Source organism: Erythrolamprus reginae, chromosome 12 (assembly GCF_031021105.1).
Source record: "Erythrolamprus reginae isolate rEryReg1 chromosome 12, rEryReg1.hap1, whole genome shotgun sequence".
NCBI lineage: Eukaryota > Metazoa > Chordata > Lepidosauria > Squamata > Dipsadidae > Erythrolamprus > Erythrolamprus reginae.
Window position 1 is genome coordinate 33,176,083 of NC_091961.1, and position 13,262 is coordinate 33,189,344.

Genomic DNA, 13,262 nt, shown 5'->3' on the forward strand with positions numbered 1-13,262 from the left:
TGTTGTGTAGCTTGTTCTCCATAAGTGCAAATTAGAAATGTTATTGTTGAGTATGTGCTGTTTGTGGGGTACTTGAGCCTGTATCTTATGCTCTTACACAAAATGCTTTATCGCCTCCCTGCCCCCACCTTTAAACTTTTGGAGGAGGACGAGGACTTAAAAAAACCACCTGGTTTAAATGATGGAAGGAATGTCGGTCAAGGATAGAATGTCTCCAAAACAAAAGCTCCATTCAACCGAGCATTGTTAGGCTTTAAAAAGCAATTAAGCTCTTTTACAAGAAATTGGAACTTCCTTACTTGCCATTCTTAGAGGCAGGGCAGCAATCTTGGGCAAAGACTTTGGGATAAGAGTTTCAGAGGAGAGATTAGAAGGAAGCCATCTGCATACCAAGGCACTAGGTGACTTCCCGTGGATGGATTGAGGAGCCAGCCTTGTTTTGTTCTGCAAACTCGCCTTTTGAACAGTCTTAGCACTGGATTTCTTCTTAAGGCAACCTCTCACCAACAGGGAATGCAACAGCTGGATTGTTGCGCCACCGTTTTGGATAGAAAGGTCAGGCGGGAAGAGTGTTCAACTCCGAAAACAGTTCTAGAGTCGACCTTCTGCCCATCGGAGGCATTGTTGGGTTCTGAAACCCGTCGCTACCGGTTTGTGTGTGAATTCGCAACACTTCTGTGCATGTGGAGAAGCATCCCAGGCAGGTACAGCCTCCCACCACGGCTACTGGTTTGCAAAACTGGGACAAACTGGGGAGCAACCCACCGCTGGCTGGCAGGCAGGCCGCCAATCTCTTTGTGGACCACAGCGAGAAGCGATGGAGCAATTTTTATTTATGGCCTGAATCTAAGGAAATTAAAGGGGTTGCTGTTTTTTGTGTATGTGAAATTAGCACCACAGGCGACATGCCTTGAGGACCCAGAATTACTGCTGAAAGTTAGGAGATTGTCGTCTGTAGTTTTCAGGGACAGAAGCAAAACCACAAATATCTTTAAATAGGGTGATTTTATTGCACTTTGAAACCAGAACTCTCATCAGATTTGTTATCATTCTAATAAAAACAGGTTGCTTTAAAAGATCTTGAAGGAAAATACAGTATATATATATATATATATAAAACCATTAAAAGTGTGACTTGTTTAGCTTGGGTTTTGTCCTGGTTTCAGTGAACGCTCTGCCACTAACTACCCTGGTAATTAAACTTCGGTGATTTCACGTGCAAGAAATTATTTGGGGGGGGGGGGGAGGAGGTTCGAGGAAGCGGCTTCCGATCTCGGCCGTCTGCTGGTCCTGCAATTCGGTCCTCCTCTTCCTCCTCCTCCTCCCCTGGCCAGCACAACTGGCTCAGCCATGGCTGCCTAGGAGAACAGAGGGACCGCTGACCCCTGCATTGTCTCACCGCGAGGAAGCCTGGCGTACGGTCAAGGTTCCTTCACCCGCAGACACCTGACTGTGTTTTTTAACCCTCTGGCGAAGAACTTGCTCTACTTGAAGGTCAGCAAGGGTCAAAAGTGCCGGCATTTTCCACGCAGCCCTCCTAGCAAATAATTGCACCGTTCGTGTGGCGTATTGACACACTGGGGGGTCCACAGGTGTGGCAGGTGCCTTTAAAAAACTCATGGGGGGCAGGGGGGGTCCACACGCTCTCAAGAAGCCGCTAAAACCACTGGCCGGATAAAGCGCCACGCTGGCAAAATGGAATTGTCTATATACAACAGTGTAAAAATGGCATTTTTATCCTACAAACCACCACCCCTGGCGAGCTCCTTGCAGGACCTAAAGTCAATCGTCAACTGGGGAGGGGGTTTCTAAAGTCCACACCTGCATGCAACTAGGGCATGTCCGAGCCCCCCCACCCAGCCCTGCCCCCTCTGTCCTAGGCATGCACAGCTGTGGGGAGTCTTCCAGTGCAGCCCCCCTCCCTCGAGGATCCTTCCCCAGAGTCCTCCACTCCTGGGGGGCAGTGGGGGGGGGCTCAAGGGGCCTGCAGGGCTTGAGCCAAGAGAGAGAGAAACTGGCTGCTCTTAATTCACGGCCACCGCTGAGGCCCTGTGGATGGACTCCATCACAGCCGCGAACCGGCTGCAGAGGTCGTAGGGGGAGTTGGGCCGGATCTTGGGGGGCTCCTTGAGGACCACGCCTTCCGGGGAGCAGTCCAGCAGGCGGGGCAGGAACTCGCCCAGCTTCATCTGCAACTTCTCTGCAGGGAGAAGGAAAGAGAACAAAGTCAGGGACCCCCGCAGTCAGTGTTCCCTCTAATTTTTTGGGGTGGGTGGGCGGAAAAGTATTGTGTCTGAGCAGCAGCCCCTTCGGGACTGGGCGGCACAGAAATAATAAACAAACAAACAAATAAAAAACCCACCCTGTTTTGCCTGAGAGAATTTCAAAATAAAATACTGTCCTGTGTGTCTATAACAGTGAGCTCATAATAGGGCAACTCTATCAATATCAAAATGCCACTTAAATAGTTGAGCTAGTTTCAAACTAGATTTTGATTTTCTTTCTCTCTTCCTGACTCCCATTCTTTTTCTTTCTCTTTTCCTTCCTCTCTTTTTTCTATCTGTTTCTCTCTCTTCCTCTCTTCCTCTCTCTCTCCTTCCCTCTCACTCTTTCCCTCTCGGCTTCTGGGCAGATTTGGAAAACTCTGAGTTGAGGATGATTTTTAAGTGAGCGATTGCTCTCTGCTCAGCTTAGAGGGAACTATGCCCGCAGCTTCTGGGCCCCTTTCAAGGCAACTTTATTTATTTATTTATTTATTTATTCATTTATTTATTGGATTTGTATGCCGTCCCTCTCCGTAGACTCGGGGCGGCTAACAACAGTAATAAAAATCCAATACTAAAACAGTTAAAAACCCTTATTATAAAACCAAACATACGTACAGACATACCATGCATAAAATTGTGAAGGCCTAGGGGGAAAGAGTATCTCAATTCCCCCATGCCTGATGGCAGAGGTGGGTTTTAAGAAGCTTATGAAAGGCAAGGAGGGTGGGGGCAATTCTAATCTCTGGGGGGAGTTGGTTCCAGAGGGCCGGGGCCGCCACAGAGAAGGCTCTTCCCCTGGGTGCTGCCAAGCGACATTGTTTAGTCGACGGGACCCCTTTGGGAGTCAAACAACCAATTTCACAGGAGTTGCCTGAAGCCATGGGGAAAACACAAATTTATTTTATTTATTTATTTATTAAGTGGGTTTCTATGCCGCCCCGAGTCTTCGGAGAGGGGCGGCATACAAATCTAAGTAATCTAAGTAATAAATAAATAAATAAATAAAGACTGGAGGCAGCTTACAACGTATAAAAAACAGTAAATTACAATAAAATTAATCCTATTAAATTAAAGTTACATAGCTATCTAAAATCCCTAACTGTATTAAAAAAATCAGTCACACTCATTGGTCCAGAATCATTCATTGGCCAAGGGCTAAGATCTAAATTTCCCCTGGTGTTAGGAACCAAAGCCTCTATTCTGGCACCTTGGGACGTGTTTTTAGAATCCAACCAATCAGGCCCTTACAGCAGGGGGCGTCCCTCTGGCCTTCCTGCCAATCAGCTTAGAGCTCTGTTGGGAGAATTGGCGCTAGACTTATGGTTGGGGGTCACCACAACATGAGGAATTGTATTAAGGGGTCGCGGCATTAGAAAGGTTGAGAACCACTGAAGAGGAACCTGGAAGGAGGGAGGGTCTTTTCAGCCGTGGCTCCTGCCCTCTGGAACACCCAAAGAGGAGGACACCCCCATCCCTGCCAGCAACCTCGAAGATCCCTGTGGTGCTTGTAAGGTGACCGTTTTGTCTTTGGGTGGTTTTTATTCTCATATTGTTTTAGTGGGGAGGTTGTATGTTACCCAAAGTTGTATAATAATGATGATGATAATAATAACAACAACAACAGAGTTGGAAGGGACCTTGGAGGTCTTCTAGTCCAACCCCCTGCTTAGGCTGCAAACCCTACAACACTTTGGACAAATGGTTATCCAACATCTTCTTTAAAACTTCCAGTGTTGGAGCATTCACAACTTCTGGAGGCAACTTCTGTTTCACTGGTTAATTGTTCTCACTGTCAGGAAATTTCTCTTTAGTCCTAAGTTGCTTCTCTCCTTGTTTAGTTTCCACCCATTGCTTCTTGTTCTACCCTCAGATGCTTTGGAGAATAGGTAGATACTGGAACTTTGCTATTCTGTCTTCCTTGGTCCTTCTTTTCATGAAACCATCCATGCCCAATTCCTGCAACCGTTCTTCGTATGTTCTAGTCTCCAGCCCCCTAATCCTCTTGTGTTGGGCAGCTATATAAATTTCTACATAAATAATAATAATAATTTTAAAAATACAGCAGCTTAAGTTTCCAGGTGACCTTATTTTCTTCAGCTCTGTTTGTTCCCAAGTATAATCCTTTCCCTTGGGCAGAACCACCTCTCGGGCGTTTCGGAGAAAACTCGATGGGCGGCTCTGGATCCCCAGGGTCAGCTGGCTGCCATAAAAATGGAGTAGCCAGTCGTATTCTGCAGCTTAACTACTTCAGGCCAGGGAGAATGTTTGCTGCCCAAGAAGCAAGCTCAGGCACGCTCTCTCAGCGGAGGAAGGCAGACGTTGAAACTCGCTTGCCCTGGAGTAACCATCGGTTGAGAAGCTTCTCCTCTTGAAGGTCACAGAGGACTCTCGGCTTGTGATTTGAACCTACCCAGGACCATCAACAACACAGGGTAGAACCTGGTCCTCCAGAGAGAAAGTCAATCCTCCTTCCGCCATCTTTGGAGTGCTGATATTCTTTCTAATACCTTTGTGAGTGACCTAGGGGAAGGTTTGGTAGGGAAGGTTTGCCGATGGCTCTAAAGTGTGCAATAGGGTTGATATTCCTGGAGGTGTCTGTAATATGGCAAATTATTTAGCTTTACTAGATAAGTGGTCAAAGCAACGGAAACTGCAGTTTAATGTTTCCAAATGTAAAATAATGCACTCAATCTGAGTACTGTATTGGCAGATCTGTACTAGCAAAGACCCCAGGAGAGAAGGATTGAGGGGTAGTGATTTCAGACAGTCTCAAAATGGGTGAACAGTGCGGTCAGGCAGTAGGAAAAGCAAGTAGGATGCCATTTGGAATTATACTGTGTTCAGTTCTGGAGACCTTTTTTTGTGACTGCAGAAAAAGACCTCATGGTACACCTAGTTTGTCCTTATACTATTTCTTGCATTTTATCTTAGGATGGATCTATGTTTATCCCAGGCATGTTTCAATTCAGTGACTGTGGATTTACCAACCATGTCGGCTGGAAGTTTGTTCCAAGCACCTACCACTCTTTCGGTAAAATAATATTTTCTCACGTTGCTTTTGATCTGTCCCCCAACTAACTTCAGATTGTGCCCCCTTGTTCTTGTGTTCACTTTCCTATTAAAAACACTTCCCTCCTGAACCTTATTTAACCCTTTCACATATTTAAATGTTTCGATCATGTCCCCTTTTTTCCTTCTGTCCTCCAGACTCTACAGATGGAGTTCATGAAGTCTTTCCTGATCAGTTTTATGCTTATTATTATTATTATTATTATTATTATTATTATTATTATTATTATTTATTAGATTTGTATGCGGCCCCTCTCTGAAGACTCCACCATTCTTTTAGCCCATCTTTGGACCCGTTCAATTTGGTCCATCTCTTTTTGTAGGTGAGGTCTCCAGAACTGGACACAGTATTATTCCAAATGGGGTCTCACCAGCGCTCTACACAGCAGGATCACAATCTCCCTCTTCCTGCTTGTTATACCTCTAGCTATGCAGCCAAGCACCCTACTCGCTTTCCCTACTGCCTGACCGCACTGTTCACCCATTTGGAGACTGTCAGAAATCACAACCCCTCCATCCTTCTCTCCTGGGGTCTTTGCCAACACAAAACTGCCAATACTTAATAAAATTCTATACACACTTAAAAAAAAAAACCAAACCCACCTCTGCAACGTAGAGGAATGAGCGGAGAGGCCAGTAGATAAAAACTCAAGCTTGGCGAATGTGCAGGTGTTTCCTCACCAGTACCAACCAACAGAACCCCAAGAGGGAACTGGAGCAGGTGCAAGGAAAGTTTGGGGGGGGGGGGTCCCCGGGGCAGTTGCCTTACCGCCCACGTCCTTCCCCAGGTAGCCACACCAGCGGTTCCTCATGACTTCGATGGCGTCCAGGTCGTCTCGGGAGACGTGGTTGTTCATGATCAGGTGCATACAGGGGATGATCAGCTCGTTCAGGACGGTCACCCCTTCGTCCACCTCCTTCCCGTCACGGCTCTCAAAGAGGGCGGCCGCGGCATCGTTCAGCCTCTGTGGGAAGTCGGAAGTTGGCAGGTGAGGAACTCAAGGGAGGCCCCCGTCTCAGCATTCAGACGGGAGGGTTTTAAAACCACCGGGGGGCCTGGGTCTTTGGCCCAGCTGGTCCTTTGCGATAAATATTTATTTATTTTTTTTAAAAAAAGATTTAATTGGATCTGTATGCCGCTCCTCTCCGGGGACTCGGGGCGGCTCACAGCATATACAACAACAATAATAATAATAATAATAATAATAATAATAATAATAATAATAGTAGTAGTAGTAGTAATAGAAAATTCTATATATACATCTTTAATTTAAAAAAAAAAACACTATTCATAATACAGTGTTCCCTCGATTTTTGCAGGTTCGAACTTTGCGAAAAGTCTATACCACAGTTTTTCAAAAATATTAATTAAAAAATACTTTGCGGTTTTCCCCCCTATACCCCGGTTTTCCCCACCCGATGACATCATATGTCATCGCCAAACTTTCGTCCGCCTTTAATAAATATTTTTTTAATAAACTTTAATAAATAAACATGGTGAGTAATAATCTAAATGGTTGCTAAGGGGATGGGAAATTGTAATTTGTGGGTTTAAAGTGTTAAGGGAAGGCTTGGGTTACTGTTCATAGCCAAAAATAGTGTATTTACTTCCGCATCTCTACTTCGCGGAAATTCAACTTTCGCGGGCGGTCTCGGAACGCATCCCCCGCGAAAATTGAGGGAATACTGTATATCACATAGTTCACAAAGTAAAGTTCTATATATTTAAAGTCTAAACAATGAGTAACTTTTGTGTTATATCATGCAAGGTCCCACTTTCAACATCAGCCCAGATGACGGAGAGAGGAATGTTGTGAAAGCACCTGCTTGATAGAGGGGGGGGGGGAGAGAAGGGGGAAGGGTCCCCCAAATACCCACCAAGAGGCACTTCCTCCTGTAAAGGGCGATGAGAGAGGAGTCTGCGCCCCGGTTGGCTCCTTTGGCCCGGAGGACGGTGTTGGTCTCGTAGGCGTACACCAGGTAGGTCAGAGCCTCGCAGTACCTTGAAGAGGGCAAGAGAAGGGCGCGTGGGTGGGTGTCAGGCATAGGAATGGACCCAGACACACAGGTCCAGTCTCGGGTGGGCCCCCAGAACCGCTTCACCTTCAGTCCACCCTGTTTATTGGCTTTATTCTTTATCAAGGGGAGTTTCACCAAAGTGAAGACGTTTTAAAACAGTGGTTCTCCACCTTAATACAGTTCCTCGTGTTGTGGTGAGCCCCAACCATAAGCCTAGCGCCAATTGTCCCAACAGAGCTTGAAGCTGACTGGCAGGAAGGTCAGAGGGACACACCCACTGTAAACACCTGATTGGTCAGATTGTAAAAACAGATTTTAAGGCGCCAGAATAGAAGCTTTAGTTCCTAACACCAGGGGGAATTTTTCTTTTCCCATGTGGTCTTAGGCGACCCCTGTGAAATGGTCATTTGACACCCCCCCCCAAAGGGGGCCCGACCCCCAGGTTGAGAACCATTGATTTAGTATTTCCTCCTCCACTTAAAATTGCCAGAAATATTGTCCCTGTTTTGATCCGGTTAAGAGTAGAGGAAACTTAAATAAAAGCAGCAAATACAATATTTAATTACCCTTATAATTACGGCAGCACGAATATCCTATGCACAATTCTGGGAAAACAAAGAGATCCCGCCACAAAATAAGACCAGATGTGCAGAAATGGATAGGATGGCCATGGAGATTAAGGGAAGTAGCAAATCAGAATATTAAAATTGGTACAATTGGATGGATAACAAAAGTAAAGACAGGAATAACATGTGAAAGGATGTATCAAAAGGAATATAGAAATATATAATGTAATATATACATCTATAAAGAGGTGATACAAGAAATGTAACATATACAAGATATTTAATATTTAATTCTGTATTAAATGATAGAAATGTTTTTTTAAAAAAATATGGAAAAATCAATAAAAATTATTTTACAAAAAAAAAAGCAACTTTTCACAAAGTGTAGGAGGAATTTGAACAACCTGCCTCAATTCCCTCGCGAGAATATTCTGGGGGTTCTGAGTTTCACAGATTCAAGCTTTCTGGACAAAACTGAACTTGATTATTTCTTATTAAAAACTTGAATGGCTTCTCCTCAAATTGTGTCATGATTTGGATAAGTGAACCCAACGGAGGCCGAGTGGCCTAAATCCAATACAGTACTGCCCATCTGTAGACAACTCAAGGTATGTCGGGACACGTTCACAACCCTCTGTCTGTCGAAACATCAACTCAACAACCCTGAAGCATTTCGCAATTCCTTCCTGAAGTCTCCTCGGGTGAACTCACTGGTTTTTCTGATAGAGCTCCAACCCCGTCAAAAGATAAATGGACACCGTGCGGAACAAGCTGTAGTCTTCGTGCCATCTCTGTCCAGAAACAGAAAATACAAGTTTGGCCATTGTTATGTCCGACTCCCCCCCAGACCTGTTCATGTCCCCATTGGAGTTTGACTCTGCCAGATGGAGGAGGCCACTCAGGAGGAGAGGGCCCCACCTGCCTTCACCTGGCACACCTGGGGAATGAGACTTGAGGTGCTGTGGGCATTTATCAGGAACAAAGGCTGAGTTCCTTCCTTCCTTCCTTCCTCCCCTCCCTTCCTTCCTTCCTTCCTTCCTTCCTTCCTTCCTTCCTTCCTCCCCTCCCCTCCTTCCTGTTCAAATCTCACCACCAGCTCCAGGTTGATTCAGCAGGTGGGTCAAATGAGGACCCAGATTGTTGGGGGCAAGAGGCTGACTCTCTGTAAACCGCTTAGAGAGGGCTGTAAAAGCACTGTGAAGCGGTATATAAGTCTAAATGCTCTTGCTATCTCCCTTCTTGGTGCCTCTGCCCTGAGCTCGAGTCATGCCAAGCAAGAGAAGAGGTGGATGATTCGAGTTAGACGCATGCTATGTTTAAAAGGGATGCGCATAGCAAGCACCCAGAAGTGTTATTTCAACAGAGCAGGCTGTGACAAGAGAATCAGGAGCTGGTCTGCGTTTCACAAACGTTGTGTGTGTTTCGAATGTCAAGACGTCTTACCTTGTACTCTTCCATGTCCACCTCATCTGGGCCAATTCCTTTCAGCTTCTCTCGTGCCACCTTCATGATGCTAATCGACCTGTTTCCCAGAACAGAGAGAAAGAAGGGACACTGCGAATCCAGGGGGCATCTAGACCAGGGGTCGGCAACCTTAAAAACTCAAAAGAGCCACTTGGACCCATAGAAAACGAAACACCGGGAGTCACAAAACCTGGGTGGGAGTGGCCAACTCATCACTCCCTCCCACTGAGTCACATGATACCCCCAGCCACGCCTACCCAGATTTTGTGGTGGTCTCTCTCTCTCTCGCCTATCTCTATCTCTTTCTCCTTCTCCCCATCTCTCCCCTCCTTCCCCACCCATCTGTCTCCCCGTGTCCCATCACTTTCTTTCTCCCTCTCTCTTCCCTTCTCTCTCTCGGGTGAGGAACGATTATTACACTCAGTGCAGCCTTTCCTTCGGGCAACCCTCCTCCCCCTTCTCGCGACTCCCTGACTGACCCTGGGAGACCCTCCTTCTGGAAGCCGCGAGGAAGAACCTTTCTGGAAGTGACATGCTGCAGTGGTATCCCAGCACCTCCCGCAACATCTGGAACCCGAAGAGTGTTCATCAAGTTGTCAAGGATTAGTTCAATCCTACCGTAGGCGTTATTCCATTATGTTACCATATAAGGTAAAAGAAGGTCATAAGCATCCTGAATGCTGAGCCATGGGGTGTAAACTGCAACTTGATTGGGCCAGAGCATTATAAAATGCAAAGCAACTTTACAATGACTGTTAGCTGTCGTCTATAGTTGGTGGTGATATCCGCAGTCTGCATTGGTTGCCGATCAATTTCCGGTCACAATTCAAACTGTTGGTTATGACCTATAAAGCCCTTCATGGCATCGGACCAGAATATCTCCGAGACCACCTTCTGCTGCACGAATCCCAGCGACCGATTAGGTCCCACAGAGTCGGCCTTCTCCGGGTCCCGTCGACTAAACAATGTCGTTTGGTGGGTCCCAGGGGAAGAGCCTTCTCTGTGGCGACCCCAACTCTCTGGAACCAGCTCCCCCCAGAGATTAGAACTGCCCCTACCTTCCTTGCCTTTCGTAAACTCCTCAAAACCCACCTTTGTCATCAGGCATGGGGGAATTGAGATATCTCCCCTGGGCCTATATAATTTATGTATGGTATGTTTGTAGGTATGTCTGCTTAAAAATGGGGTTTTCTTAACTACTTTAAATTTTTAAATTGTAAATTATTAGATTTGTTATGAATTGTTTTATTATGTTGTGAGCCGCCCCGAGTCTACGGAAAGGGGCGGCATACAAACAAACAAACAAACAAACAAACAAATAAATAAATGTTAGTTGGGTGGCTGGAGCAGTTTCAGCATGTTAAATATTGAGTTAGAGCTGTAGTGTTAGAGCTGTACGGAGAAACCTGGATTGGTTTAGTATCTACGTGTAAGTAAGCTGTACTGCATATAGTTAAAGCAAAGTTTCTTCCTGTAAATAGAAGACTGAGACAGAACATACACTGCTCAAAAAAAAATAAAGGAAACACTTAAAAAAACCAGAATATAACTTCAAGTAAATCAAACTTCTGGTAAATCAAACTGTCCACTTAGGAAGCAACAGTGGTTGACAGTCAATTTCACCTGCTGTTGTGCAAATAGAATAGTTGTGCAAATGAAATAATAATAATAAATTAATCATAATTTATTAGATCTGCACACCGCCCCTGTCCGAAGACTCGGGACGGAGAATATTTCATTCATTCAGATCTTGGATGTGTTTATTTATTTTTTTGAGCAGTCTATTTCGCTTGCACTGAAGACTAAAATGTTTACTACAGTTTTTCTACAAAAGTGTCTTCGTTATTTCTCTGCACTGGATCCTAAATTACCAACCTATAAATTCTGGTACCTTGTCAAGTCCTACTGTGTAGCTCTGTATACCTGGACTTAAAATCTCTCATGCATGTCCTAACCCTAACAAACATCTACAAGCAGACCACCAAGCTCCGAGAGCGAGAGAGCACCAAGGAGGCCACCGAGTTCAACCATGGGTCCAACCTCTCCACCTGCCCTTTGAACCAACCTCTCATCGTAGCTGAGGTTCCGGTCTGCAAACTGCTCCAGGAGGGTCCGTTCCACCACCTGCTTGGGGGCATCGTTCTGCAGCAAGTACACCAAGACGTGTTGGAGGCGGGGGTCGTTCTGGGGCGTCGGGGTCTCCCTCGACAAGGAGTAGAGTCTGGAATATTCTTCGCGGAATGCCTGGGGGGAAATCGGTGGGGGGACAAATACGGTGACCGTTCTGGCTTGTTGTGCATCCACGACACAGATTCTCCCTTTGCTTTGCAGCTGATTTCAAGGGGAGGGAGATTTCGGTTGTAAAAACACAATTTGGGTCATTTCAGGTGCTGAGGCTGCTAGTGGGCCACCCCGAGTCTGCGGAGAGGGGCGGCATACAAATCTAATAAATAAGAATAAGAATAATAATAATAATAATGCCCACACCCCTAATTTAATGCCTGAGAAGGGTGAAAACAGCTTCCCAGCCACTCCGAGTCTACGGAGAGTGGCAGCATATAAATCTAATATATTATTATTATTATTATTATTAATAATAATAATTATTATTATTATCCCCCCCCCTCCAAGAGGCTGAAAATGGCCTGTTTCTCAACTTCTGCTGGGCCCAGTAGGCTCATGTTTCACCCTCCCCAGGCTCCAAAGGCTTCTCTGGATCCTGGGGAGGGTAAAAATGACCCCCCCCCATCCCCCTGGATGCCCTCTAGAAGCCAAAAACGCCCTCCCAGAGCCTCTGTGCGAGCCAAAAATCAGCTGGCCGGCACACACATGCAGGTTGGAGGTGAGCTAGGGCAAAGGCTCATGTGCCGGCAGATATGGCTCCGTGTGCCCCCTGTGGCACCTGTGCCATAGGTTTGCCATCACTGCTTTAGCAAGTGTAAGCAAGATATGAAATTTATCTTGAAGATATTTTTTTTTCCCTAGCTGTGGACAGCTCCCACTCTCTGCCAAGGATCAAGAAGACTTTCAGATTTCTGGCAGTTCAGCTGGGAGGATCAACCTTTCCTAGTCGGAATTTCCTACAAACATGCACCTGGGCTCAGGTAACAAACCGATGCCACTAACTTAGCAGGCAGAGCAAGTAATCACCTACTCCCCGTCTCCTCTTCTGCCTTGGATCAATGTTCTCGGTCTAAAACACTCCCCCTAAAGCAGTGGTCCTCAACCTTTCTAATGTTGTGACCCCTTAATACAGTTCCTTGTGTTGTGGTGACCCCCAACCATAAGTCTAGCCTCGATTCTCCCAACGGAGCTTGAAGCTGATTGGCAGGAAGGTCAGAGGGACACCCCAACTGTCAATGCCTGATTGGTCAGATTGTAAAAACACGTCCCAAGGTGCCAGAATAGAAGCTGTGGTTCCTAACACCAGGGGACATTTAGATCTTAGCCCTTGGCCAATGAACGATTCTGAACGAATGAGCGTGATTGATTTTTAGTACAATTAGGGATTTTAGATAGCTTTTTAAAAATATTTTTTTAATTGATTTTAAAATATATACAGACACAACATACAACAAGTGCACAGTGATTGGTGCCCACCACCGTACAAGATTCACACCCCTCCACCAAAATGGGGGCATTTCTTATCTAGGATTTTAGATAGCTGTGTAATTTTAACTTAATCGGATTAATTTTATTGTAATTATTTTGTAAGGTGCCAGGATAGAAGCTTCGGTTCCTAACACCAGGGGAAATTTGACTTTTCCAATGGTCTTAGGCGACCCCTGTGAAATGGTCATTTGACCACCACCCCCTCTCAAAAAAAGGGTCCCGACTCCCAGGTTGAGAACCACTGCAAGCTTTTGCTGGATGAGGA

General features: G+C 45.7%; 1 protein-coding gene across 3 annotated transcripts in view; it reads right to left on the reverse strand.

The window, feature by feature from the left end:
• Positions 1–990: 990 nt before the first annotated feature.
• The window catches only part of USP28 (ubiquitin specific peptidase 28), a 39,625-nt gene continuing 27,353 nt past the window's right edge, over positions 991–13,262 (reverse strand). For all 3 annotated transcript variants that reach the window (XM_070765654.1, XM_070765653.1, XM_070765652.1), the window contains 6 exons: positions 11,451–11,629; positions 9,365–9,443; positions 8,633–8,712; positions 7,215–7,338; positions 6,106–6,301; positions 991–2,200 (listed from right to left, as the gene is read on the reverse strand). In XM_070765654.1, the coding sequence (XP_070621755.1) occupies positions 2,025–2,200; positions 6,106–6,301; positions 7,215–7,338; positions 8,633–8,712; positions 9,365–9,443; positions 11,451–11,629 (834 nt within the window). In that variant the 3' untranslated portion in view covers positions 991–2,024. The remainder of the gene's footprint in view (positions 2,201–6,105; positions 6,302–7,214; positions 7,339–8,632; positions 8,713–9,364; positions 9,444–11,450; positions 11,630–13,262) is intronic.